Source organism: Mastigoproctus giganteus, chromosome 3, assembly GCF_048544385.1.
Source record: "Mastigoproctus giganteus isolate SK-2022 chromosome 3, ASM4854438v1, whole genome shotgun sequence".
Taxonomy (NCBI): Eukaryota; Metazoa; Arthropoda; class Arachnida; order Uropygi; family Thelyphonidae; genus Mastigoproctus; species Mastigoproctus giganteus.
Window position 1 is genome coordinate 1,971,436 of NC_143577.1, and position 24,829 is coordinate 1,996,264.

At 35.5% G+C, this 24,829-nt stretch overlaps 1 protein-coding gene across 1 annotated transcript in view; it reads left to right on the forward strand.

Annotated features, from left to right (window-relative positions):
• LOC150087607 (GPI-anchor transamidase-like) overlaps window positions 1-18,033 on the forward strand; it is an 85,769-nt gene extending 67,736 nt beyond the window's left edge. Inside the window, exons 5-9 of the mRNA XM_090369883.1 lie at window positions 1,392-1,488; window positions 1,793-1,910; window positions 6,448-6,558; window positions 13,082-13,269; window positions 17,634-18,033. Coding sequence (XP_090226009.1) covers window positions 1,392-1,488; window positions 1,793-1,910; window positions 6,448-6,558; window positions 13,082-13,269; window positions 17,634-17,652 — 533 coding nt within the window. The 3' untranslated portion in view covers window positions 17,653-18,033. The remainder of the gene's footprint in view (window positions 1-1,391; window positions 1,489-1,792; window positions 1,911-6,447; window positions 6,559-13,081; window positions 13,270-17,633) is intronic.
• Window positions 18,034-24,829: the final 6,796 nt, after the last annotated feature.

Below are 24,829 nucleotides of genomic sequence, written 5' to 3' on the forward strand. Positions count from 1 at the left end.
GATTGCAGTGGCTGGAGACTAGGCACCTGTGAGGTGATCTGATTGAGGTGTATAAGGCCTTAAATGGGTTGAGCATGCCGAATTCTGATGGGATTCTTCCACTTACAGGTGGTAGATGACTTTCATCAACCGGTGAAATACCACCACTTTGCTTATTGGAGGCTTGAAGTGGTGAAACCCATGTTTGGTCTCTAGAGCAAAGTTTCCGGCACCCCCCTCCCCCCATACTTCTCCTTCAACCCATGCATGGTACTAAGTACTATAGGTTTTGATACCTTTTGTGTTTGGGGTTTCATAAAAAAAAAAAAAAAAACCTGCTCAGATTACGAATATGAGGGGGCATAAGTTCAAATTGAGGAAAGGCAGTTGTAGAATAGATGTGCTGAAATTTACCTTTAGCCTGCGGGTGGTTAATTGCTGAAACAAACTTCCATCTGTCATTGTGGAAGTTGATAGCTTACATAAATTCAAGGAAGAGCTGGACAAACCTTTAGCAGGAATGGTCGTGTGATTTTTTTTTTTTTTTTTTTGGCTAATTCTACATAAGCTCATATGCTTGCTTTCTTGCATCACATGCCTCTATTACTATTACTTACCTCTGCCAGCAGCTACTGTTAATCTATTAGTCCATGTATCCTCCCCCCCTCCGAAGCTAACAGTTTCCAACCCAACAAACAATGCCTCGATAGCATGAGCAAATATTCTTGCACCCTTTCTGTTTAAGTGTATCCCATCCCTGTAGAAGCAGTCTTTCCTGCTAACAAGCACAGACCAGGCTGAAAAAAATTCTACCCGATGAGCCTTGCACAATCTCTCTAGGGCCGAATTGATTGACAAGGCTTTCACATATACTCCCTCCCATCATATCTGTGCAGAATTGCAGACATGTTCAAATTCAATCTTAACTCGCAGGTTTTTTCAACATTGACCTGTACTTGCTAAGTAATTCTGCCTTTGTCCTACTCTTAATATCATTGGTGCCATTGTATACAACAATATCACCTTTTGTGCCCTTAAAAGATCTACATCATCAACTTTTGCCCCTGGTAGACAAACCCTTGTAATATTGAAGTAACGTTGCTGGGCAGCCTATCTTTAGTAAGCTTGGCAAAAAGGAAATGGGATGTATGGGAGTTAATGAAGCTGGCCCATTCAGATGCCAGACTGTTGGATTGTTACTGTGTATTGTTACCCAATGCACCCTTCAATTTTAAATGATCAAAAAAATCCATTAAATATAATTAAATATAAATCCATTAAAAAATCCATTAAATAAAAAATTAAATAAAAATGTTTAATCAAGATTTAATACTTTTGTGATAGAACCATGATTAATTCTCATTTTCTAATAAAAAATAAAAAAAGTTTCTGAAACATTCTGTTCCATTTAGGTCATGGAGGTGATGGATTTTTGAAATTCCAAGACTCAGAAGAGATTACAAATGTTGAGTTGGCTGATGCCTTTGAGCAAATGTGGCAGAAACGGAGGTTAGTGTATGTGTGCGTGTATACGTGCAGGTATGATATTACCTTATTTAGTATGCATTAACACATTAGCTCCATAACATTGTTGAAACAGTGTAATTGAAATATTTTTATTGTAATTTTCATCATAACTGATCCCCCTCCCCCAATAAAATTGCAGAATAATTTGCACCATGCATTAAGCCTTCTTTCTGAATTATATTTTAACTTATTAAAGTTAGTATTTCTTTGAAATATTTCATATCTCTTCAGATTGCTCCAGTAATTTATTTTTTTTTATTTCCTTGTATAACTAACTTTTTACTAGGTATCATGAAATTTTTTTTATGGTTGACACATGCCAAGCTGAATCCATGTTTCAGAGATTTTACTCACCCGGTATTCTTGCTGTGGCTAGCAGCCGAGTTGGAGAGGATTCCTTGTCAGTAAGTAAACGACATCTTGTATGTATAACTATGTACTTTTATGTAAGTAGAATGTGTATTATAAAATTGGACCATAATATTATATTCTTTTTAATACTGTATTATGGAAACAGTAATATATTGTTGTTTCCATATTTACAGGATAATTATATTTATGGCTATATATCTCTTTAACCTGCCAGGAGGTGCTTCATAGGGTCAGAATAATCCCAAAATTTGATTGCTTGTTACTTAGCTGTTTATGAATTTATATATATATATATATATATATATATATATATATATATATATATATATGATAGTTTAAAATTGGTTTTAAATAATTATTTCACAGAATATAGCGAAATTCTACACTGCCAACGTAATTACTGGGATAACCTACTCAACTTATGTATTTCCAACAGCTATATTTATAATGGTAGCAATATTTTCATACAGCATACTGGCATAGCTATGGGGGCAAGTAGCTCGTGTCTTATGGCCAATCTATATCTACACCATTTTGAAAATAACTTCAATAAAGATATTAATATGTTCAGATATATAGATGACTTAATAGTGTTCAACTATACTAACTTTCATGCAGAAGCAGTTAAGCACTACCCGCAGGATTTGGTTCTAGAGGTCACTAACCAGTGTGACTCTGGTAAAGCTGCATATCTGGATATAGACATTCATATTAAGAACAATAACCTAACTACCAAGGTATTTGACAAACACAAAGAATTTAATTTCAAAACTATAGACCTAACCAGTTGGGGTACAAATATCTCAATACGTATCCTTAAAAACATAATAGTGACACAAGGTATCAGAAGATTATATATCTGTAATAATAAAAGTGATGTTATAGATGCACTGATAGATCTTAAGCACAATTTATTAGATAACGGTTTCCCACATAACTTCATTTTGAAACATATTAGTACGGCTTTGTCAATAGCCCAAAAACAATACCACGATGATCTTAACCAGTTGGATACTATGGATGCTATTAGGCAAAATTAATATGGAATTACAAGTAAGGGGCTTAGTTTCTCGATTTTAAAGGTATTATTTGCTGGTATAATTTATATTTTTTAAAAAGAAGTATAGAATTTTATACATCAGTATCTATAGATTTTTATACATCAGTATCTATAGATTTTTATACATCAGTATCTATAGATTTTTATACATCAGTATCTATAGATTTTTATACATCAGTATCTATGGAGCGAGCGGTTTACTAATTAGCCTTTGTATATATATGTACATACTAGGTACTGTTGCATAAACACGCTATATATAGCTTACGCCTTAGAAAAGTGGTACCTATATGTGTTTTTGCAGTAGGAATTAATTCATTTTTTACTAAGAGGTCTCTTAGACATCTGAGAATTATTGGTTTTGCTTTCTCTACTACAGAGGGCGCTTTCATACTTATAGGTCATCCCTAACTAGGCTATTATTGGACAAATTTTAAGTGGCGCTGTATACGCGGCAGTTATAAACGTCCTGTGCGTTTGCTGCAGGCGTTTAGTTTTTTTTCCCGCCTCTGGCTTACGGTAATGTATGTAACGTAGATTCTTGGACGGGAACATACCGGTTCTACGGTATTCCCTCCATTGTTGTTTAAGGGCTTTCCCTCCTTTGTTGTCTAAAGCTTTATATAATGTTGGCCACTACCTAATTTTTGAATTTAAATTTATAGAAAATTTACTTAGGAATTAGCCATTCCTTTTTTCCTGTTGCTTTTTGCATTCTTTGATATATTTGACTGGCTATTACCACTTAACCAGGATCCCTACTTTTAGGGTCAGGAATTTACACTCCCGGTTAATCCGATGTAAAAATCGATAAATTGCTTTTTCTTTTCTGTTTTACTTTTATCTATCCTCTCGCCTTAATTTTTCATATCTCACGAACTATTAGAGTAATTCGAGGGGGAGTGAGGTACTATTGCTTTACCTACTCTGCTTTCCGTTCGCCTTTAGTTAGCTAGATTAGCCATTTTTTCTGCAAATTGTTCAGCAAATAATAATAATTTCTCAGTTGGGCTTATAATGTTGCTGCTATCGGTCGGGCTAAATATCATCCAGCCTGTATTATTACAAAATTTTGGTTAGACATTTCCCTTTCTGTACGGCTATATTTATGCTTATTTATGTAAGCACTATAACCTAATTTTAAATTAGTTGAATTATCCATTATTATGGATATTGGATTTGGTATACAGGCAGATGATAACAGAAACCGATGGCTCAGTCTAACATGGGTTTTTATTTTGTAGGGGTTTAGCCCTTGACAAAGTCTCTTGCAAAATATGTTCCCATGTATGGCTTATTATGATGATTAACCTAATATTATAATTTTCATATAATAATGTTTCATGTAATTTTTCATGTATACTGGAGGTATGGTTGGCCGGTGGTTACATCGATTTTCAAACTATGGATTTACTTGCATTACACTATAACTTATATAATTTGGACATACCTAACGTCCGATGTAATGTTCTATCATTTGATGGCATTAATCGGTTAGTTGCATAAGTAACACTTAATTAGTTTATATTTGGTAACACAGTAAAAGGTTTTATATATATATTTTGCAATTTAACTCTGGAATATTTGGATGCTATATATATATATATATATATAGCATCCAAATATAGGTAAAATACATCCCATTATAGGTAAAGGGCACATTAATATATATATTAATGTGCCCTTTACCTATAATTGACTATATATATATATGTATATATTAACATGTTTATTTATCATTATATTTTAATCATGTCTTATCCTCTACTAGATTTGGCCTTGTGGACCAGCTATGGCTATTATTGGGTTTTACAGCTACCTATCTTATACTAAACAGATTTTTATTATTGCAACTTAAACTATACACATATATATATATATATATATATATATATTTTTTTTTTTTTTTCTAGTTAAGGATTCTGTGTTCTTAATAGATATAACTCTCCTTAAACTAGTAATAGTTATTTTTTATCAAAACATTTTGTACCTGAAGTGACTGTGTGGGCTGATTTTCACACCTAACTTTTAGGTCTTTATACTGTGACTTCTAATAGAGATTTCTGATTGAAATTTTATATTCCTGTCAATAATACTAAACAAATTGGTGTAGAATTTTTTCCTCTGGAATGTTTAGTAGCTTATTTCATGGCTGCCTATCAACAAATTGTTTATTTTTTATTTATTTATTTTATTTTATTATTATTTTTTTTCTGGTTACTGATTCTGTGGTTACCTAAATATACAATATCTGATCTGTAGTAGTAGTTATTAAAAAAAAAAATAAATAAATAAATAAAATAAAATAAAATTTTGTAAAATCTTAGGTTCTTCTACCATGGCTTCCAGTTGACTTTTCTAACTGAAATTTTCTGTTTTATTCAGTAATGGTATATGAAGTGTAAAAATTAAACTATCATATTCATAAACACAGTAGTTATTTTAAAAAAAAATTCAAAATACTGTAGGGTTGCACGGGGATAGCTCAAAAAACTACTTTCCTGACATGAGTGATTGCACAGGATATTTTCAATCTGATTGTTAGTAGCTTATAACATGGCTGCATATGAATAATGTGTGTTACTTTATTTTTGTCTAGTCAATGATTCAATGGTTATTCTATTTAAAACATTTGCTTGCTAACTGTAATAGTTATTTTTCTAGAAAACTCTTCTAATGAAGTGATTATCCAGATTGATTTTTACAATTGAATTTTAAGGACTTATACCTTAACTTCAGGTTGAGATTTTGACTTAAATTTGGTCTTGTGGTCAGTGATAACACTTCATTTTTAGAGATACTTGTCTTCATGCATTACCAAAAAGGGATGCTACACAATTAATGAAAACAGATCTTTTCAAAGGACATCAAGTTCCTTGACTTGTGAATGTATCAAGGGAAAGCAAACTTGGCAAACGAAATGATTTACTACATATTTGTAGAAATACTTTTTCCTTGATTTTAAAGTTAAAGGGGCCACAGGAATTTTTTGGAAAAGAGAAATTGTTAATAAAAATTCATTTAAACAACTGTGATGTGGTAATTTTTTCAGTGCTGAACAAGAAGTTCAAATATGATGCCTTGTATTTTTGAGATTAGAAAAAAAGACCATATTGAATGACAATCTAAGGCTGCTATATATGAACTACAGATGCAGTCTGTAGTCAGTTTTTCTCTTGTGATCATCAGCCTTTGTATCTTAATAGTTTTTATAACCATTTATAATGTACGTGATAAAAAAGAAAAGAAAAGAAAAGAAAACTAGTGTACCATATGAAGTTACTATATCAACCACTCCAGATGACAGAATAGCATTAGTCACTTTGCCATCTTAAATGAATATATACTTAAAGATGACTAAAAGATAATTAGTGGATTTTATTACCAAGCTTTATCCCTTTAACAGCGGTAGGATATTGGTAAAAATTATTTTTATTCCTTAGAATTTGATTTTCCTTTATTTATGTTAAAATGAAGATATACCAAATTACCTAAATGTTATTTTTTAGCATCACGGTGATCCAACTATTGGGGTTTATGTGATTGATCGTTACACTTATTATGCACTTGAGTTCCTTGAAAAAGTGAAAAAAGATGGAAAGAAAACCATGGGACAGTTTGTAAGTTATAGTAGTTTTGATGATATTTTATTTTTGTTGAACTGCATAAATTTATTATTTTACTATTTTTTTATTCTCAAATTGATTTAAAATGAAAATATTTCTCAAATTGATTTAAAATTATAAAAAGTTCTATGATGAATATTCTTGTTGCTAGTGGCTAGGCAGGAAATGTAACTAAAAAGTTTTAAAAAAGAAGGAAGCTCCAAAACCAGTGAAATGCTGTGTTTCTTTATGGCAGGTTATTCTCGCAAAATTTTCATTTCAGTTTGTGACAGCCAATTGGCTTTCCAGAGTTTTTTCTTCTGTCTACTGTAGTTTTTCGTTTGTATAAACCTTAAACCTGCATAGAAACAACTATTTCACTTGTTATGGTGTTTTCTTTATTTTTAAAATTTTTTAGTTAACATTTACTGTCTAGCCAACAGCAAGAAGAATATTCATCATATTTCATTTCTGAACTCTAAAAGGGGCTGTTATGGTATAAAAAGTTCTGTTTTATGATATTATATTACATGATATGATATTAAGATATGTTAATGGTATTTTTTTTTTTTTTCTGAGATATATTTTTGAGTTCTCAAATTATTAATTTTGAGTTAATGAAAAAAAAAAAGTTACGCTATATTCCTCTTGATATACAGTGTCAAAGGATTACCTGTATATCATAAGTTGCTACAATAGATAAAGGGATGGTTGAGTGGGAGACGACAAAGAGTGGTAATCAACGGACACTGCTCTTTGTGGACTGATGTTATTAGTGGAGTCCACCAGGGTTCAGTGTTGGGTCCATTGTTGTTTTCTGTATTCATTAATGCTATTGATGATGGTATATCAGGCTTAATGTCCAGGTTTGCAGATGATACAAAGGTTGGCAGGATTGTTAATGACAGTACGCTGCTGCAACAGGATCTAGAACAGTTGAGTAGATGTGCTGAGAGATGGCAACTGAAGTTTAACATTGACAAATGTAAGGTACTGCATATGGGTAGCAATAACCGAGAGAAACGTACCAACTTTGTGGTACTACACTCAGGGAAGTGGAAAGTGAAAAAGACCTGGGGGTAATTGTGCAGTCAATTATGAAGTTCACTGAGCAGTGCAGAGGGGCTGCCGGGCAGGTTATGGAGTCTTGTCAATGATATATAGGAATTTTGCTAGCAGGGACAGGGAGGCGATTATCCTATTATACAAGACAATGGTCAGGCCACACCTAGAGTACTGTATACAGGACTGGAGGCCTCATTTTAGGAAGGATGTAGAGTTGCTAGAACGAGGGGCAATAAGATTGGTGAGGGGAACAAAGGAGTGCTCTTATCAAGAAAGGCTTAAGTTCTGCAAATTTCAGCACCTGGAGAGCAGGCACCTGCAAGGTGATCTGATTGAGGTGTATAAGGCCTTGAATGAGTTGAGCAAGCTGAATGCTAATGGGATTCTTCCTCTTGCTCAGATTAAGAACCTGAGGGGGCACAGATTCAAATTGAGGAAAGACAGTTGTAGAACAGATGTGCGGAAATTTGCCTATGGCCAGCGGGTAGTTGATTGGTGGAACAGACTTCCATATTTATTGTGGAAGTTGATAGCCTAAATAAATTTAAGGCTGAGCTGGACAAACATTTGGAACGAATGGAGGGGTGAAATGGGCGGGGTTTTTTTTTTTTTTTTTGGCCGATGCTGCATAAGCTTGCTCTCTTGCATCGTATGCCTCTGCTAATGCTAATGTGGAATTTAATTAAAAACATGACTATTGTCAAGGCTAAAGGAATGGTTTATGCTTTCATTTGGGTGACTATAGCGGTCTCAGACAGTTTTTAAATTCTATGCAGTGGGACCAACTGATGATGTTACCAACAGCAAATTCTAAATAGGAAGCATTCAGGGAAATAATCAAAGAAGCTACTACTCTCTTCATACTAACAAAGAAATACTATTCAAGGCTTAGACCTAAATGGGTGTCAGATGAACTATTGAGGCACGTGGCAGAGAAGAAATGTGCACTGGATACATAAAAATTATCAGGTGATACAGAAGACTATGGTTGATATAAATTAGTCTGTAATCAAGTCACAAAGGCAGTAAGGCAAATTATGAGAAGTTGCTGGCGAAGAATGCCAAGAAACAGAGCAAAGACTTCTATGCTTATATTAACAGTAGAAGAAAGGGGCTGAATCACATTGGGCCACTTGATGTCAATGGGTTAACTGTTGATGACTCTGCTCAGGTTGCTGACAAATTCAATAGATATTTTGCATGTCAATGGGTTAACTGTTGATGACCCTGCTCAGGTTGCTGACAAATTCAATAGATATTTTGCATCTACATTCACCATGGGGATGTTAGAAGTTTATCAAACTCCAAAGGCAAGTTAAATGTCTTTGTGATAACTGAAAGGAAAGTGGAAGAGAAATTGTTGAAGCTGAACATAAAAAAAGGAAGCTGGGATGTATGGGATCTATCCAGTCATATTAGTCATATTAAAGGAAGTGAGCAAACCCTTAGCCATTAATTATGAGAGCATCCTTGGACTCTGGGGAGATCCCTATGAACAGGAAGTGTGCAAACGTGTCCCAAATGCCTTGTCAAGGCCACATTATGTCAAGGAGCTGAGTATATGCTTGCTGCGTGTAGGCCATATCCAAAAATTTCATTACTTTGTACACTTTTACTGCTGAATACATCATGAATAGTCAAACTGATAGAACAAACTTATCTGCAAAATGATCTAAACCTCCCATACACTCCCTTATTCATTCGAGGAATATATCTGGTCTCAGGTCCAGTCTCAGTTATGCCCATTTCCACTTTCACTCTGCCATGTTCCACTTACTTTTTCTGACAGAAAAACCAAACCAAAAAAATTTGGTTGAGTCAACCAAATTATCAGTTGATTCAAACAATCACTGCTCATCTCAGTTGTCCTAATTATTCACTGTATGATTACTTTCTCTTCAAATGTGGTACTTGTGTGTATGTCTGTTCTGATATTCTCTGTCAGACTGTAAGTGGAAAGTGCACTAATCACTTGAACACAACACTTCGACTTCTTTTCTTTGAAACTTGACATCCTCCAGTCCAATTTTCTTTGGTGATTTTAATGTTCACAACTCCAGATGGCTTCTGTTTTAGAGTTGCATTTACCCAGCTTGTTGACATGCTTTCAGTTGTTCTTGCTCTTACAATTGATGACCTTGTACGAATTGTTCATAACAATAGTTGAGGTAAATAGTTGAGGTAAATGTCCTCTGGGCACCTCAGACCACAACTTGGTGATGATCTCTTCTGCAATGGAGCCTTTCTCTCATGGCCATTCTCAACCCTATGTTGAAGAATTTCAAGAATGTAAAATGGGATGACCTGCAAGATTTCTATTTTTATTTTCCTTGGTTGGATTACTGTTTTAAATCTGATGTCAATGTTTTCTCAGATTTGGACTTGGTGCATCATGGCCTTAGTTGCCCTTGCACCATAAAAACCAAAATCAAATCAAATTTCTCAGATTATGCCTGTGAAATTATTCTTGTAGGGATGAAATCTTTTATTCCACACTTCACTTTAAAATCTCATCCTTTATCTAAACCTTGGTTTTCCAACAAAGGTGCTAAGGCTGTTCAAGATAAGAATGTTGCATATTGCCATTGGATTACATCCAAATCTCCTGGTTCATTTTCTGCCTACACCAAAGCTTTCAACAATTGTGAATCAGTTATTAATCAATGCAGATGAGATTTTGAACAGGCTAAGAGTAGTAAACTTGGTTTTTTGCCTAAATGGAAGCTTTCTATGGAATCATTCTGAGCATTCTATAGAATCATTCCTTTACCAAAGCTGTTGGCCGCAACTTTTGCCGGCGCCTCCGTAGCCAGGTGGGAAGGAGCAGCAGTGCGTAGCCCACGCTTCTTGATTAGACCGGGGTTCGAGCCCGTCACCACCAGATACGGAGGATGCGGAAAGGTCAGGGAATGATGACCACCGCATATCCTGGAGCAATATGGCCTTAGTTGCTAATGCTCCTAAAAACCAAATAACAAACAAGCAACTTTTACCCATCTGTACTCCTACATCTGTTAAAACCCAATGGTTCCACTGCCACCTCAGCTAAAGATAATGCTGACCTGCTAGCATCCTACTTTTATTCTAACACTTGCATTTGTGATCTTGGTAAACCACTTCCTCATTCTCAGTGGACGTCACTCAAAGCCTCCTGTGGTCTTCCATCAAAAGGAAGTCAGAAGAATTTTGTGACCAGTCTTGAGGACAAGAAAACTCCATTTCTGATGGTATATCTATACTTGTCCTCAAAAGATGGCTCCTGTGCTTACTCCTGTTCTTTGTCACCTTTTTACTCTTTCTTATTCCACCAGTGTTTTTCCCTCTGCTTGGAAATTTGCTCATATCCATCCTGTTCTTAAAAAAGGGTGAAAAATCCCCCCATCCATTTATCGTTCCATTGCAATTACTTCTACTCTTTCTAAAGTAATGGAGAAATCCATTAACTGCCAACTTCTGAACTATCTAGAGATCTTCTATCTGATCAATGATCACCAGTATGGATTCCATCTATGTCAATCCACTGATGATATACTGGTTTGTGTTATCATCTTTAGACAAATTCACTGAAAAAATTTGGTGAAACTCAAGCAGTAAAGCATTTTAATTAAATTCTGCATAAGAGGCTACTGTACAGGCTGGAACATGTTGGAATGGGAGATCATAATTCCAGTGTATAAGGCAGTTGTATTGTTGTTTGTTTGTTATTTGGTTTTTAGGAGCATTAGCAACTAAGGCCATGTTGCTCCAGGGATATGCCGTGGTCATTCCCTGACCTTTCCGCATCCTCAGTATTTTGTGGTCACGGGCTCGAACCCCGGTCTAAACAAGAAGCATGTAGTATGCACTTCTGCTCCTGCCCACCTGGCTACGGAGGTGCCGACAATTGTATGATCATGCTTTCAATACCATATTCAAGTATAGAGGCCATGCCTAAAAAAATGACTGTGAACTTCTTGGGCAACATGCCTGGTGAGATTAAAAGGGCAGCCATATGAGAAAAGACTTTAGATATGTGCGCTAGAATTTTGGAAAATAAGCATCTTAGAGAAGACTTAATTGAGGTGTATAAGGCTCTGAGAGATTAAAGTAAAGTGAATGAGGGTGGAATTTTCACTGTTATAAATGATTCTGCACCAGAGTCATAAATTTAAATTACAGGGCTTTCCCCATAGACTGGATTTAGGTTAGGTTATGTTAAATCAGATTTAGACTTAGACTGGATTTCTGAAATTTTACATCATATTTCTTTGACATCTTACCGAAAGACATTGTTAATTAGCTTTGTACTAAACGAGTACTTTGCACATAACAAAGAACAATGCTATTATCCCACATTTCTATTGTGCAATGTCAGCTACCACAGCACACCTGACAGCTATTTGCAAATATTTAAAAAATTTTGGTTTGGTTTTTAATGTAGTTTTATTATGTACTTTTGAGAAAAGAATTTTTAATGTGGCTTTGAAAAAAGAAAAAGACTGAGAAAAACTGAGTTTTTAAAAAAAGATAAACTCTTTATCACCAGTTATATTACAACAGAGAGCGAAAAGTCAGATTTATTAAAAATGACAAATATTCCATCATAAATCCAGAAAGTTGGCAGCAGTGGTATAAAAACACCTGGTAGAAAAGGGCTGTTTATCTTATTCACTGTAGGGACTGTAATGCAAGCTACATTTGTGAGGCCATATCTGGAGGGTCATGTCAAAGTCACCTTAATGCAATCAAGGTAGCTGAATTTGCCCAGTCAGCAGTAGTTGACTTGGCAAAACCTTGAAATGAATTTCACAAAGGTGTTTATGAAAATAAACACTTTCCAGTGTGGCAGAACAAAAATTATTTCAACTTTTTAATACACACTTAATATGATTAAAAACCAATGAAAAATCAAGAACTATCCTTAGGGGAAAAAAAATCACCCTTCTCTAAAATAAATAAATGAATAAATTTCTGTTTGTTTTTGAGATGGCTAAGGCCAGAAGAGACCATATACATATAGAATTAAGGGCAAACAGAATTTTCTTGCACCATGCTTCACAATGGGTCATGTAGTTTTCATGGCAGTAAAATAAAAAGCCTTTTCAAGAACCTCCGTGCATGCTAACCACTGGACCATGACTGGCTTAACAGCACCACATTAGAGATGGGTTTAACCAGCCATAGTTTCATGCATTTTTCTCCCCTTTTTTTTTTTCTACTTTTTTTAAATACATATGTCACGAATAAGGAAAAAAAATGATTTGAGATGGGTGGGTGGAATGGGGTTGAAATTATAAAAAAAATGGAACACAAGGGAGTTTCAGAAATTCACATAAAAGAAACACTAAAACACAATTTGCAAAAGAAATTTGTAGTGCCAAAAACTTTCTGTGAGATTTCTTATTGCAGTGATATTGTTTTGCTCTTTTTTATTTATTTATTTATTTAAATCTGTGTATATGTGTGTGTGCTCAAGTTTAATTTTGTTTTGTAGCTTCAGGTGTGTCCAAAGCGAATGTGCATCTCGACAGTAACCTCACGAAGGGATCTTTTCCCAAGAGAACCAGACAATGTACCACTAACAGACTTTTTTGGAAGTGTACGCAATGTAGAACTCACTCGGACAACGTTAAAATTGCCTCCTCTTGACGAAGTATTAAATAAAACAAATACTGCTGCTTGGTAAGTAAATGAATTTAGAATAGAAAAAACACATGAGTTGCTATGACAGAATCACAATCACATGATGAAATAGTGTTAATAATGAAAAGGAAGTAGAACTTTCAATTAAATTGCACTCTGTGCTCTGTTTAGCAATTCTATCTTTTTAATTGCCATCAGAAAATAGTGTTTTAAAAAGACATTTTAAAGATACAGTTATTCTCCAGTAATTTAAGCCCACAGTTTAACAATAATAAAAGTATCACTTTTGGGAAAACTTTCTTTGTTAAACCTTTGTTACTTGAATATTAGTGTTAATAAAATACTAATGCCAAGCAAGAAATGCTTGTTTAGCATCACTTTAAAAAAAAAAAAAAAAAACCATCAGCTATCATCTGATTTCATTTGATCTCTGTTTTCAGCTCATTTCACAGTTTTTACAAGATTAGGCTGCAACTATTTCTCCTTGAATTAAATACTCTAGTTTATGCCACCATAAAGATTTAAAGAAATAACTTTGTCATTTCATTTATTGGGGCCTTCCATCTGGTCTCGAGCCATGTCAGCCCACAAAACTAATCTCTCTCTCTCTCTCTCTCTCTCTCTCTCTCTCTCTCTCTCTCTCTCTCACACACACACACACACACACACACACAAAATACTTTATACAGGTACTAAAAAAACTTTGCTGTTTTTTACTACAACTTTTGAATGAAGTGAAGTCTGAAACCTGTAATCAGTACTCCATGTATTGGATTTTCCTTGATTCTTTTTGCATATGATGGTATTTATTACTGACTTAGTTATGAAACAAGTGTTAGAAAAACTTCACAAGCTTCCTGATAGCCAGAGAAAGACTCAGTTCTAGCTGCTATTACCTTAAACAAAAGTCAGAATGTTTTGTTTTTTTTTTTCATAAATTCTACTGGCCAGCAGTTGATTTTAGTATATGATCACAAAAATTTCTGTCTAGTTCCATTTTTTATGACAACATTTTCAGTAAAGGTACTCATAAGTTGGGGTCAGATATGGACTTTTCTCATGGTATGAAGAACATTCAACTGTAAAACTCAAATTATTTGTTATTGGCAGACACTGAAAAATCTGAAAATTAAATTTTTAAATTTCAGAATCTGAAAATGAATTTTCAGCGAAAAGCCATAAGGAAACAAATTGACTTTGATTCATCTCAGCTTTAGGAAACTTTGTATTTTTCTGTTGTTCATAATCGCCAGTAAGGATTGTTCCTACCAACCAAATTGCTCTCTCCCACATTTATTTTCAGTGGTTCAGATTTTTATTCAGAATTTGAAGGTCTCCAATAAATATTTTTCTTTGTCAGAGTGTCTGAGAAATACCAATTTGTAAAAATCAGAATGCAAGGTCAAGACTTATACATGACTAATTATAATTATTGTAGGTTCACAATTTATCCCATACCTCGCTTTAAGTTAATGTGTAATTAAAATTGAAATAAATTCTACTTATCAGTAGTTGCATCATCTGGTTTTTAGTATTAGTATTAATAAAGTCTAAAATACTTTATTAATACTAATAAAGTTTTTGACTGATGCAGCAAAAAAGCTGTATCAGTCAAAAAAAAAAAGTCTGGCCAGCACATCCATCCCTCATATCAGAAGGGTGCAGGTTGTTTCCCTCCAACTGCCAGAGGGTACTGGCAGGTTCCAGTAAGTAATCAAGCTGCCCTTTAAATGTCATCAGACTATCAACATCAGCCACCAAGGAAGATAATTTATTCCAGTGGCCAACAACATGCTGACCAAATGTAAACTTTCTTAGGATCAGTTGGTTTGTTCTCCCTAATAGTTTACTTTTATGTCCCCTTCATTTCTTCAATTCTGTCCTGATTCAGTGTGAAAATTCTGTTATTCAATTCCCTTCCCCCAACATGCTTAGTTTCTAAGCTCTGCAACTCACATATTCATAGCCCACCCTCCCCCATGGACTTTGGTTTTCAATTCTCACTAGATCCTTTCAAGAAGCTCAGTGTCTTTCCTTACATGCAGACTTCACACCCAAACACAAATTCAAGATGCTGTCTCACCATTGATGTATATAATGGAAATAATCTCTTTCTCCCTAGATGCAAAGGTAGTGTATGATTTATTCTTGAGTTATTATTTCTCCAGCGTATGCAATGTAGTAATGAAACATAACTGCAATTTCTTTGACCATCCATAAAGCCTATCCAGATGAGGGGATTCCAAAGAAGCTCGTTTTGATGCGCATCATTAGCCACGAGTCAAAGAAAATCTGACCTTTATATTAGCTGCAAATTTCAATATCATATCCTTTATTCCCTCAGTAATATCATTCAAGATGATTAGAAACATTAGTGGTGCTATCACTGAACTCTGAGGAGCCCTGCGTATAACTCTTGCCCACTCTGAGGAATGGTAATTTTTAACAACCATTGTTTTATTTCTTTTGGCCATCTTTAAATCCACCTCAGGATCTTGACCATAAATATCCATGCACCATGTAAAATGCTTTGCTAAAGTCCAATTAAATAATGTCAAAATTATTTCTTGCATCCAACTCCTGTGAGATCATATAGTTTATCAGGTTGGCCAAACAAGATTTTCTCTTTACAAATCCAGTTGTAGTTTATTTAGTATGTTATACTTCTTGTGTAAAGTAGCTTTGATCATAGATTCCATGACTTTAAATGTAGAAGTCCATAGCTACCCACTTCCTCCTTAGCTGCTCTCCTTTGTGTATTGGTGAGTTGGCCATTTTCCATTCCAAGGGTTTATCCCCTGAATCTGATGACAATCTCATAAGTAACACTAAAGGCACATTCCTTTGCAACCTTTTATTCAACGTAACTGGATAAATATGATTAATACCTGGGGGTGGGGTCTTGTACACTTTTAAACTCAGTAATAAATCTGGTGAACCATTAATTATCAATATCACATCCTAGAGCATTCAGGTATATTAACACAGCATTTTCCATCCTGAAATGGACTTTATTCTAATGTAGAGGTCAGTATAAAATTCAGATATTTTAATATACAAGATTAGTAAAACACGGAGCTACAAGGCTCAATAACTTCTACGTTGTAACAATATATTTAAAAAGAGTAAGAGATTACCTCAATCTTTTGCAGATATTTTGCTTCCAGTCAGTGTTCTCCAAATGTAAACAAATAAAATAAATGGATAAAATAATTTAATCAATTCTTTCACTCATACAGACGTGACTGATTCACTGTACAATGGAATCAAAAGCCAAGAGCCCCAACTCGACCCTGAACCACATCAAACGAACTCAACAAGACCATGAGCATGAGAAGACATTGTGTCAGAATAATTAAAATAATTAAAAATGGAAAACCATTTACGAGAATAAATAATTAAAATCACAATTATAAAATTTGGATAATTACATTGAACATACAAATTAAACAAAATTTACTGTATTTTCCTTCCTTAAGCAGATGACTTTTAGACTGATTGTCTTGTTCACAAGTCGGAAATAACGGGAAAAAAATAATAATTTCATATACAAGGTGATGAAAATTGAAGAACAGTATTGAACTTTTTTTTGTGGAAAGAATGTTATTAGAGATGAAACGTGTCATTTTGATTGTGATTGGTATCTATGAGCTTTTGCATCATTTGGAGTATTCCCTTACGTCCCCTGAAATTTTTCTTCCAGTTTCAGGGGCCTAGGGTCAAAATGTACATAATCATTGTTATTGACAATGATTATGTATATTTTGTATCAGTACAATTTACTTTAAATTCCATGTAAAAATTCACTAGTAAAATTTTCAGTATATGTGCTAATGTGTTTATGTCTGGGAGTTCACGAAATTTTTTCATGGTAGCTTTCAAATGGCCCATAATTTAATTGATAGGAAGTGTCAATCATTGTAAAAAGCAGCCAGTGAGGTACATATTTCACACATGCTGCTGGTTAGAATTGTTACTGCAATATTTCTATTTTTATAAAATTCTATTTTGTTCTATTTTTATAAAATTGTACTGCAATGCAATACAATTTCATAAAAATAGAACTAAATATTTGTCATTTATGAAATGGAACAGACTGTCTCTGTCTGATCCATCTGCAGATTGGGAGATTGAGTAAAGTAACAATTAGTGCTAAATATCACTCCTTCAGAATGACTTGAATAGGTTTCAAGGATAGTCAAAGTGGCAGCTGTGTTTTCATGCAGCAAAATGTGAGATGTTCTCACATCTCACTGAAATTTCAAATTTCAGTGAAAAATTGAAATTTTCATCTCATGTAACATCCCATTGAAAGGGCTAAATAATTAAGGTAGGAAACTTCATATGCTCATTTTATTCTGCCTGGCATAATGATTACTAAAATATTAAAATTTCTTTTCCAGGCTTTCAACTGTACAGTAGTGGAAATACTTGATTAAAAAGCATCGGGATCCTGAAGTCATTTGTAAAGAGATCCTGTTAGTGAATTTGTTTGTATATATGTATGTACATTGTCATGAGTTTTTAGAAAACATTGTTGCTTTCTTTTTTAAACATTGAATTTAATCCCTCTAAATGGGATAAATATTTGGAGCAAATACACAATAAAAAAAAGTATTCCTGTCCTTTAGCCAAGTTACAAGTCAAACATTCTGTGGAATATGTTTAAACTGTGATTTCTTAAACCACCACATTACATGAGATTGTTAATTTTTTGCCAAATATAAATATGCACTATCTTTTTTAATTATATTTATTTTCACATTGTACTATAACCCTATCTTATGTCATTCTGCCAGACATGCACCAGTTGATATTTTGATCTCAGAGTTTTATGTTATGCATTTTGTGAATAAATTTGTCTTTTATGCTCCAGTTTGTAAGATACCAAAGGAAAACTTTTTTGGTACACTTGCACCACTAATCTGGACAAAATGGCATAAAGACTTTGAGATTTTGAAATTTGTGTTAATAAATTGAATTGTACTTAATTGGTAGATTACCAGAAATGGATACAAATATATAGTTTTTCCTTGCTTATCTCCATTTTAACAGTTGAAAGAAAAATAATTTATACAATTTAATCCAGATGAAAGTAAACAAAGAACTGGGCTGTACTTTTAGGATTGATTTTGTAACTGAAAGCACCAAAAAGAGTTCATACGTGCATGCATGTGTCCATTTGAGAAAAGTTACAGAGCTGCTGTGGCAATTTGAATTTTAAATGGCAATATGATTAGTAAATTGCCTATTCTTATTTTTGTTTATTATTTTATTTATTATTATTTTTTTTAATTTTTTGAAAACTTCAGACCCCCAATCGTTTTTTTAAAATTCAAATGGCAATAGAATTGGATAAAACATAAAACACATTTGTATGAATGCTTTTCATTTTTTTCAGGTGCCAGTTCAATCCAGAATTAATCCACGTGGTTATGAAACATCCTGTATATATAAGATAATTAATAGTGAATGACTTTTGTTTTACTTGATCTGTTTATTGCAATCCTCTGTATTGAAATTTACTGTCGTTCAGTGTGCATGCATGCGTGTTTTTTTCTGCGAAGGAAGGAGGTAAAATAAACTGGTTTGTTTTTTAAATAAATATATTTGAATCAGATAATATTTAAAACAAATTTATATCATTAAATATGTACAAAAAAAACTGATTATTCTTCTCATCACATATTCAGTAGTTTATTTGTTCATAAAAATAGTAACTATATAATATTGGTGTAGATATACCATAGTTAACCCATAAAATTAAACTACATATGTAGAGTAAAGGCATTTTTTTTATTATATTTCATATTGTGGCTACCTTCACAACAAGATACCAGGTATTGCACTACTTCGAATAAGTAACTTCTCTAGTAAAGAAGACTACTGTTACTTATTCTCAGTGGGCACCACCACCACCCAGATGGCACCGTTTCAAAGCTTGTTGGCCTTTCATCTGGTTACTGAGAATAAGTAACAGTAGTCTTCTCTACTAGAGAAGTGTTACTTATCTGAAGTAGTGCAATACCTGGTATCTCATTGTGAAGGTAGCCACAATATGAGATATAATAAATGTATGTAGTTTAATTTTATGGGTTAACTATGGTGTATTTACACCGATATTATATAGTTAATTTAAACCCATATGGAATTATGCCTTGTGCATTTAGCCTTTAAATAAAAATAGTAAGGAAGGATTTTCCCATGATAGCCATGCGAACAATAAAACATTAATCATATCAGAAGAGTCAGATGCATTATAAGACAACAAATATAAATACATATTTATTATAGCATACTAAGTAGTAGTATTAGTAGCAAATTAATCAAGCTTATACAGCATCAGCCAGAAAAAAAAAAAAAAAAAAAAAGGACACACTATCCAGCTCATCCAATAATGTCTAATTCTTCTTTAAAGCAAAAAGCTTTAGCTGAAAGCAAATTTTCATACATCTCTCATGCAGCCATCCAAGAAAGAGCAAGGATGACATTGACATTTAGTTTAAATTTAAGGCAGTGCATTCAGTCAGCTTGGGTTACCAGTGCAATGTTGAGTCAGTTTGGTGTGATATAAGCACTAGGAAAATTAAATTGAGAGGAGTGTGTTATAGGCATAATGACTGTGATGAGTACAACAAACAACTATAAAGGGAAATAGAGTGGGCCGGAAAATCAGAATGTCTTATAATGGGGGATTTTAACTTCCCAGATGTTGACTGGAATTTGTAGGTTGGTCACTCATGCACTAGCATTTTTTGGATGGCTGTTTTTTACAGTAGCATGTTAGAGAGGCAACAACAGGAAGCAATACACTTAATCTGATTATCAGCAGTGATTCTATAAGCATTCAGAATCTGCAGGTAAAAGACCCACGGGATTGTTTTTTGGTTTTTAGGAGCATTAGCAACTAAGGCCATATTGCTCTGGGGATATGCGGTGGTCATTCCCTGACCTTTCCGCATGCTCCGTATTTTGGTGGTCACGGGCTCAAACCCCGGTCTAATCAAGAAGTGTGTGCTACGCACTGCTGCTCCTGCCCACCGAGGCGCCAACCACTGGATTGTAGTGATCACAGTTTTTAAATTGTGGCAGTAGGACCAACTGATGATGTCACCAACAACAAATTCTAAATGGGAAGTAATCAAAGAAGCTACTAGGTGTCATACCGACGAAAAAATACTGTTCGAGGCAGTATTTAGCTCACCTAAATGGATATCAGGTGAACTATTGAGATACATGGCAGAGAAGAAAAGTGCATGGGATGCATATAAATTATCAGGTGATACAGAAGGCGATGGTAGATATAAATTAGTCTGTAATCAATCATAAAGAAAGTTAGGTAAGCTAAGGCACATTATGAGAAGTCTCTGGCAAAGAATGCAAAGAAAAACAGTAGAAAAACTGTTATATTAACAGTAGAAGGAAGGGGTTGAATCACATTGAGCCAATTGATGTCTATGGGTAAACTGTTGATGACCCTACTCAGGTAGCATACAAATTGAATAGTATTTTGCATCTACATTCACACATGAGTAATTCTTTAGAGAAGGGGATGCCAGAAGTTTATGAAACTCGAACAAAGAGCTAAATGACTTTGTGATACTAAAACGAAAGTCGAAGAGAATTTCATGAAGCTCAATATAAAAAAGGACAGGATTATCCAATCATATTAAGGGAGGCAGCAAAGGAGGTGAGCAAACCCTTAGCTGTAATTATAATAGCATCCTTGGATTCAGGGGAGATGCAAATACGTCCCCAATTCATACAGAAGGATCAGAAGCCAACATGAATAATTACAGACCTGTTAGCTTAATACGTGTTTCAGGGAAAATAATTGGATCGCTGATTAAAGAACTACTGCAGGACCATCTAGACAGGAATGCAATTATACTACAGTCACAGCATGGATTTATTAAGGGGTGGTCTTGTCTAACCAGTCCAATAGGTCACTATGATACAGTGATCAAGGAACTGGATGCAAAAAAAAATAATTTGATACCATATACTTGGATTTCAGGAAGGCTTTTGATGTTGATGTCACCAACAAAAAATTCTAAATGGGAAGTAATAAAAAAAGCTACTAGGCTTTTAATACCAACAAAGCAATACTGTTTGAGGCTTAGACCTAAATGTTGCATTAAGGGCAAGTTATTATTATTATTAAAATCAGTTTATTTCCCAAGAAACCTTGGGTCACCCCAGCTCTGTGCCAGAAGGGTGTGAATATTTACAGACTAAGGTGCGAGGAACACATGTACCAAAAACAAGAGTACATGCGTGCTCGACCCGAGACATTTACAGGATTAAATATACAAAATATATAATTGCATGAAGACAAAAAGTCTTTGTCAAGTTAAAGAAAAATAAAAAAAGTCAGTTGTGTCTAGGAGCAGGTGAGTATCATAGATTCATTATCTGGTAGCAGTTCTTGAGGATTTCCTTCCTGTAGGGCTTGTCTTCACAGAACCTATCAGGGTGGATCCTAAATTTATTGAAGATCCGAAGACAATTGTCTGGAAACATATTCCTCAGGGAATCAATGCTTGACAACGTAAGACGCAGAGGGAGACAGGAGTCGGGGTGCTTCCCTCTTGCCCTCCTCGGGCCAGAGATTTATGTGGATACATAATTTAAGCGTGAGGACATTTTTTGTCATGATGATATGTCTCCAGGGAGTGGTGCCAGATTTGCTTGTAGGATTGATCTGGAGATAGGCCTACCACCCTGTTCATCCATCTAAGCAACCAGTACTCTAAACTGAGCTACTTGTGAAGGTATGAGGCAGGGGCAGATGACCAAATTTCTGATGCATAGAGAGGAATCGGCATAATACACCTCAGGCTGTGCCGAACAAGCAGCGCTTGTTGTTGAACACCAACGAGCTCCTGACGCATGGCCCAAAGAGCCACGTATGTCTTCTGCCTCATCCTGACAAAGTGAGGCTGAAAGGTGAGCCCAACATCCCAGGTGAGGTCAGTAGTAAGTAAGTGTAAGTGTTTTTAGGGTCAAGCAGCACCAGGGGTTCCCCCCATCTCCACGTAGTTTATGTTGTGGTGTATTACAGTACACTGTAAATGCCAGAGATTTAAGTGTATGGATCTTGGATCGTGTAATGTGTACCATTGTTCTTCTGGCCATTTAGCCACTGGACCCCTGTTGGGATCCAACGTTGCCCCACTTATGCCCCATGGAGGCAGGCCAGGAACTCAGCAGACTTAGTTTACTCTGGCAGGTCCTGCCGCTTAGTTTCCTGAGATTTCGGCGGCTAGGATGAAAAAAAGAAAAAAGAAAACTTTGGGTGGCGTATTCCAATGGTCATCAAGAAAATAAAATAAAGTGATTTTTATTATTTGCGTTGACGTGGGGGTATTATTGCTTTAATTTTTTAGGCCGAATGCTGGGCGTATAGTGGTTTTGATGTATTAATTTTGATGTGTGGGACTTTCGCTAGCGTGAAGATAGAGGGGGGAGGCAGAAGGTTGGGGGAGGAAAAGCAGAAGTATGGAGACAATAGAGAAGGCGGCCACAGTTTCAGTGGGGCATGCCCATTCCCCACCAGAGAGGAAACGGGATGGCGAGAAGGGGGGACTGTGCAGCCGTCCACTCCTCCCGGGGAGTTAGGAATTATAGGTGAAGGGGGCTAAAGGCCATATTGGAGACCTCTTCAGGTCTCCAGTCCCTGCATGTAACTCTGGCAACGGGTGCTGTGTATTTCCGCAGTTTCTCTTTTAGATAGATTAGGTGTGGTTTAAATGATAAGTTCTGACCGATGATCAGTTCCTGATATTTAATTTGCGTTGACAGTTTGTTTGTCCTGCCAGCTTGATTTGTGGTGGTCTTCTAAGGTTTACCCTCCCTCTGAGTAGTACTGAGTCCGTCTTCGTTGGCGAGATTGTTAAGGTTTGTAGTTTTGCCCAGTCCTGCAAGGTTTCAAGGGCTTGGTTTGCAAGCATTTCAAGGTTCTGTCTGGAATCCGCTGCGACCGTCAGGACGAGGTTGTCTATGAAGGCCTGGGCCTCCACCAGATCCATAGTGAGGAACTCGTCAAACACTCTGTTCCACAGGAGCGGCCCCAGGACAGATCCCTGAGGGCAGCCCCTGCGGACCGGCCAGGTCAACTTCTTGTAGGGCATTATTACTTGGACATTTCTGTCCAAGAGATAAGTTTTGATGCTCCTGTACAAATTGCTTGGTGTTCTCGCTGCCCTAAGCCTGCAAAGGACGCTCGGCCACCAGAGGGTGTCGATCGCCCCGGCAAAGTCGACGGCTATGACCAGGAAATATTTCTTGGTACATTGCACCGCCATCACTTTGGTGATTAGGCCTTGGATGGCATCTATGGTCAAAGATCCCGATTTGAAGCAGTATTGCTTGGGTGAATTCAGGTTTGCCTCATTACAGTGGTTGTGGATCCTTTTATGTAATAATCTTTCATAATAATAAAAAAGAAAACTTTGGGTGGCGTATTCCAATGGTCATCAAGAAAATAAAATAAAGTGATTTTTATTATTTGCGTTGACGTGGGGGTATTATTGCTTTAATTTTTTAGGCCGAATGCTGGGCGTATGGTGGTTTTGATGTATTAATTTTGATGTGTGGGACTTTCGCTAGCGTGAAGATAGAGGGGGGAGGCAGAAGGTTGGGGGAGGAAAAGCAGAAGTATGGAGACAATAGAGTGCAAAAAGTGAGAGGTCACTTTTTGCACCAGCTCCCCACTAACAAAGATTTGGATATCATTTTTGACTCTCTTTTTGGTTATCGTCAGTTGCACTCATTTGGAAGGGCTCAAATGCAGCCCAATTGTGGCAAGATAACTTTCCAAGCTCAATATCTGCCTGGCAGATCTGTTCTGGCAGCACTGCTCAGAGAACTTCATGCTAAACTTGAACAGTATTATAAAAAAAAATTCTGGGTACTGTTAGTAATAAGAGGACACATGAATCAAATGAAAGAGAATCATTTAACCTTTCAGGACCTTTTCAACTTTTCTTTAAACACTGCATGTGTTAACAAATATATTGTCTTGAAATATTTCAAGTATATGCTACGATCTCTTGTTCTGTATTGCTGACTAATTGAAGATTCAATTTATAATAGATGGGAATGTGAAGATAGTATTGAAAATTGGAGAATATTACTTCCTTCTTTTGACTTCAGTTGTCCAATTTGGACTTATAAAAGCTCTCTTTGAAGAATTTCACTGGAAGTGAAATCCAATTGATAAATAGATGTAGAGGATATTGTTTCATCAAAACAAAGTTATGAGTTGTGACATACACCAATGAGCCAAAACATTATGACCACCTACCTAATATGATGTTCGTCCTCCAAGTGCAGTCACAACAGCTCGTACCTGGCAAGGCATGGACGCTACAAGATTTCTAAATGTGTCTTGTATCTGGTACCAACACGTAACCAGCAGATCTTTTAACTCCTGTAAGGTCCGTGGTTGAGACGTAGCAGATTGGAGTTGCTGTTCTAACACGAATACCTGGAAGTCTTCCTCATGTTCCGCAAACCAGTCTTGAACAATCCAGGCGGTGTGGCATGGTGCATTATTCTGCTGAAAGATGGCACCACCAGAGGGAGAAGACCGTTG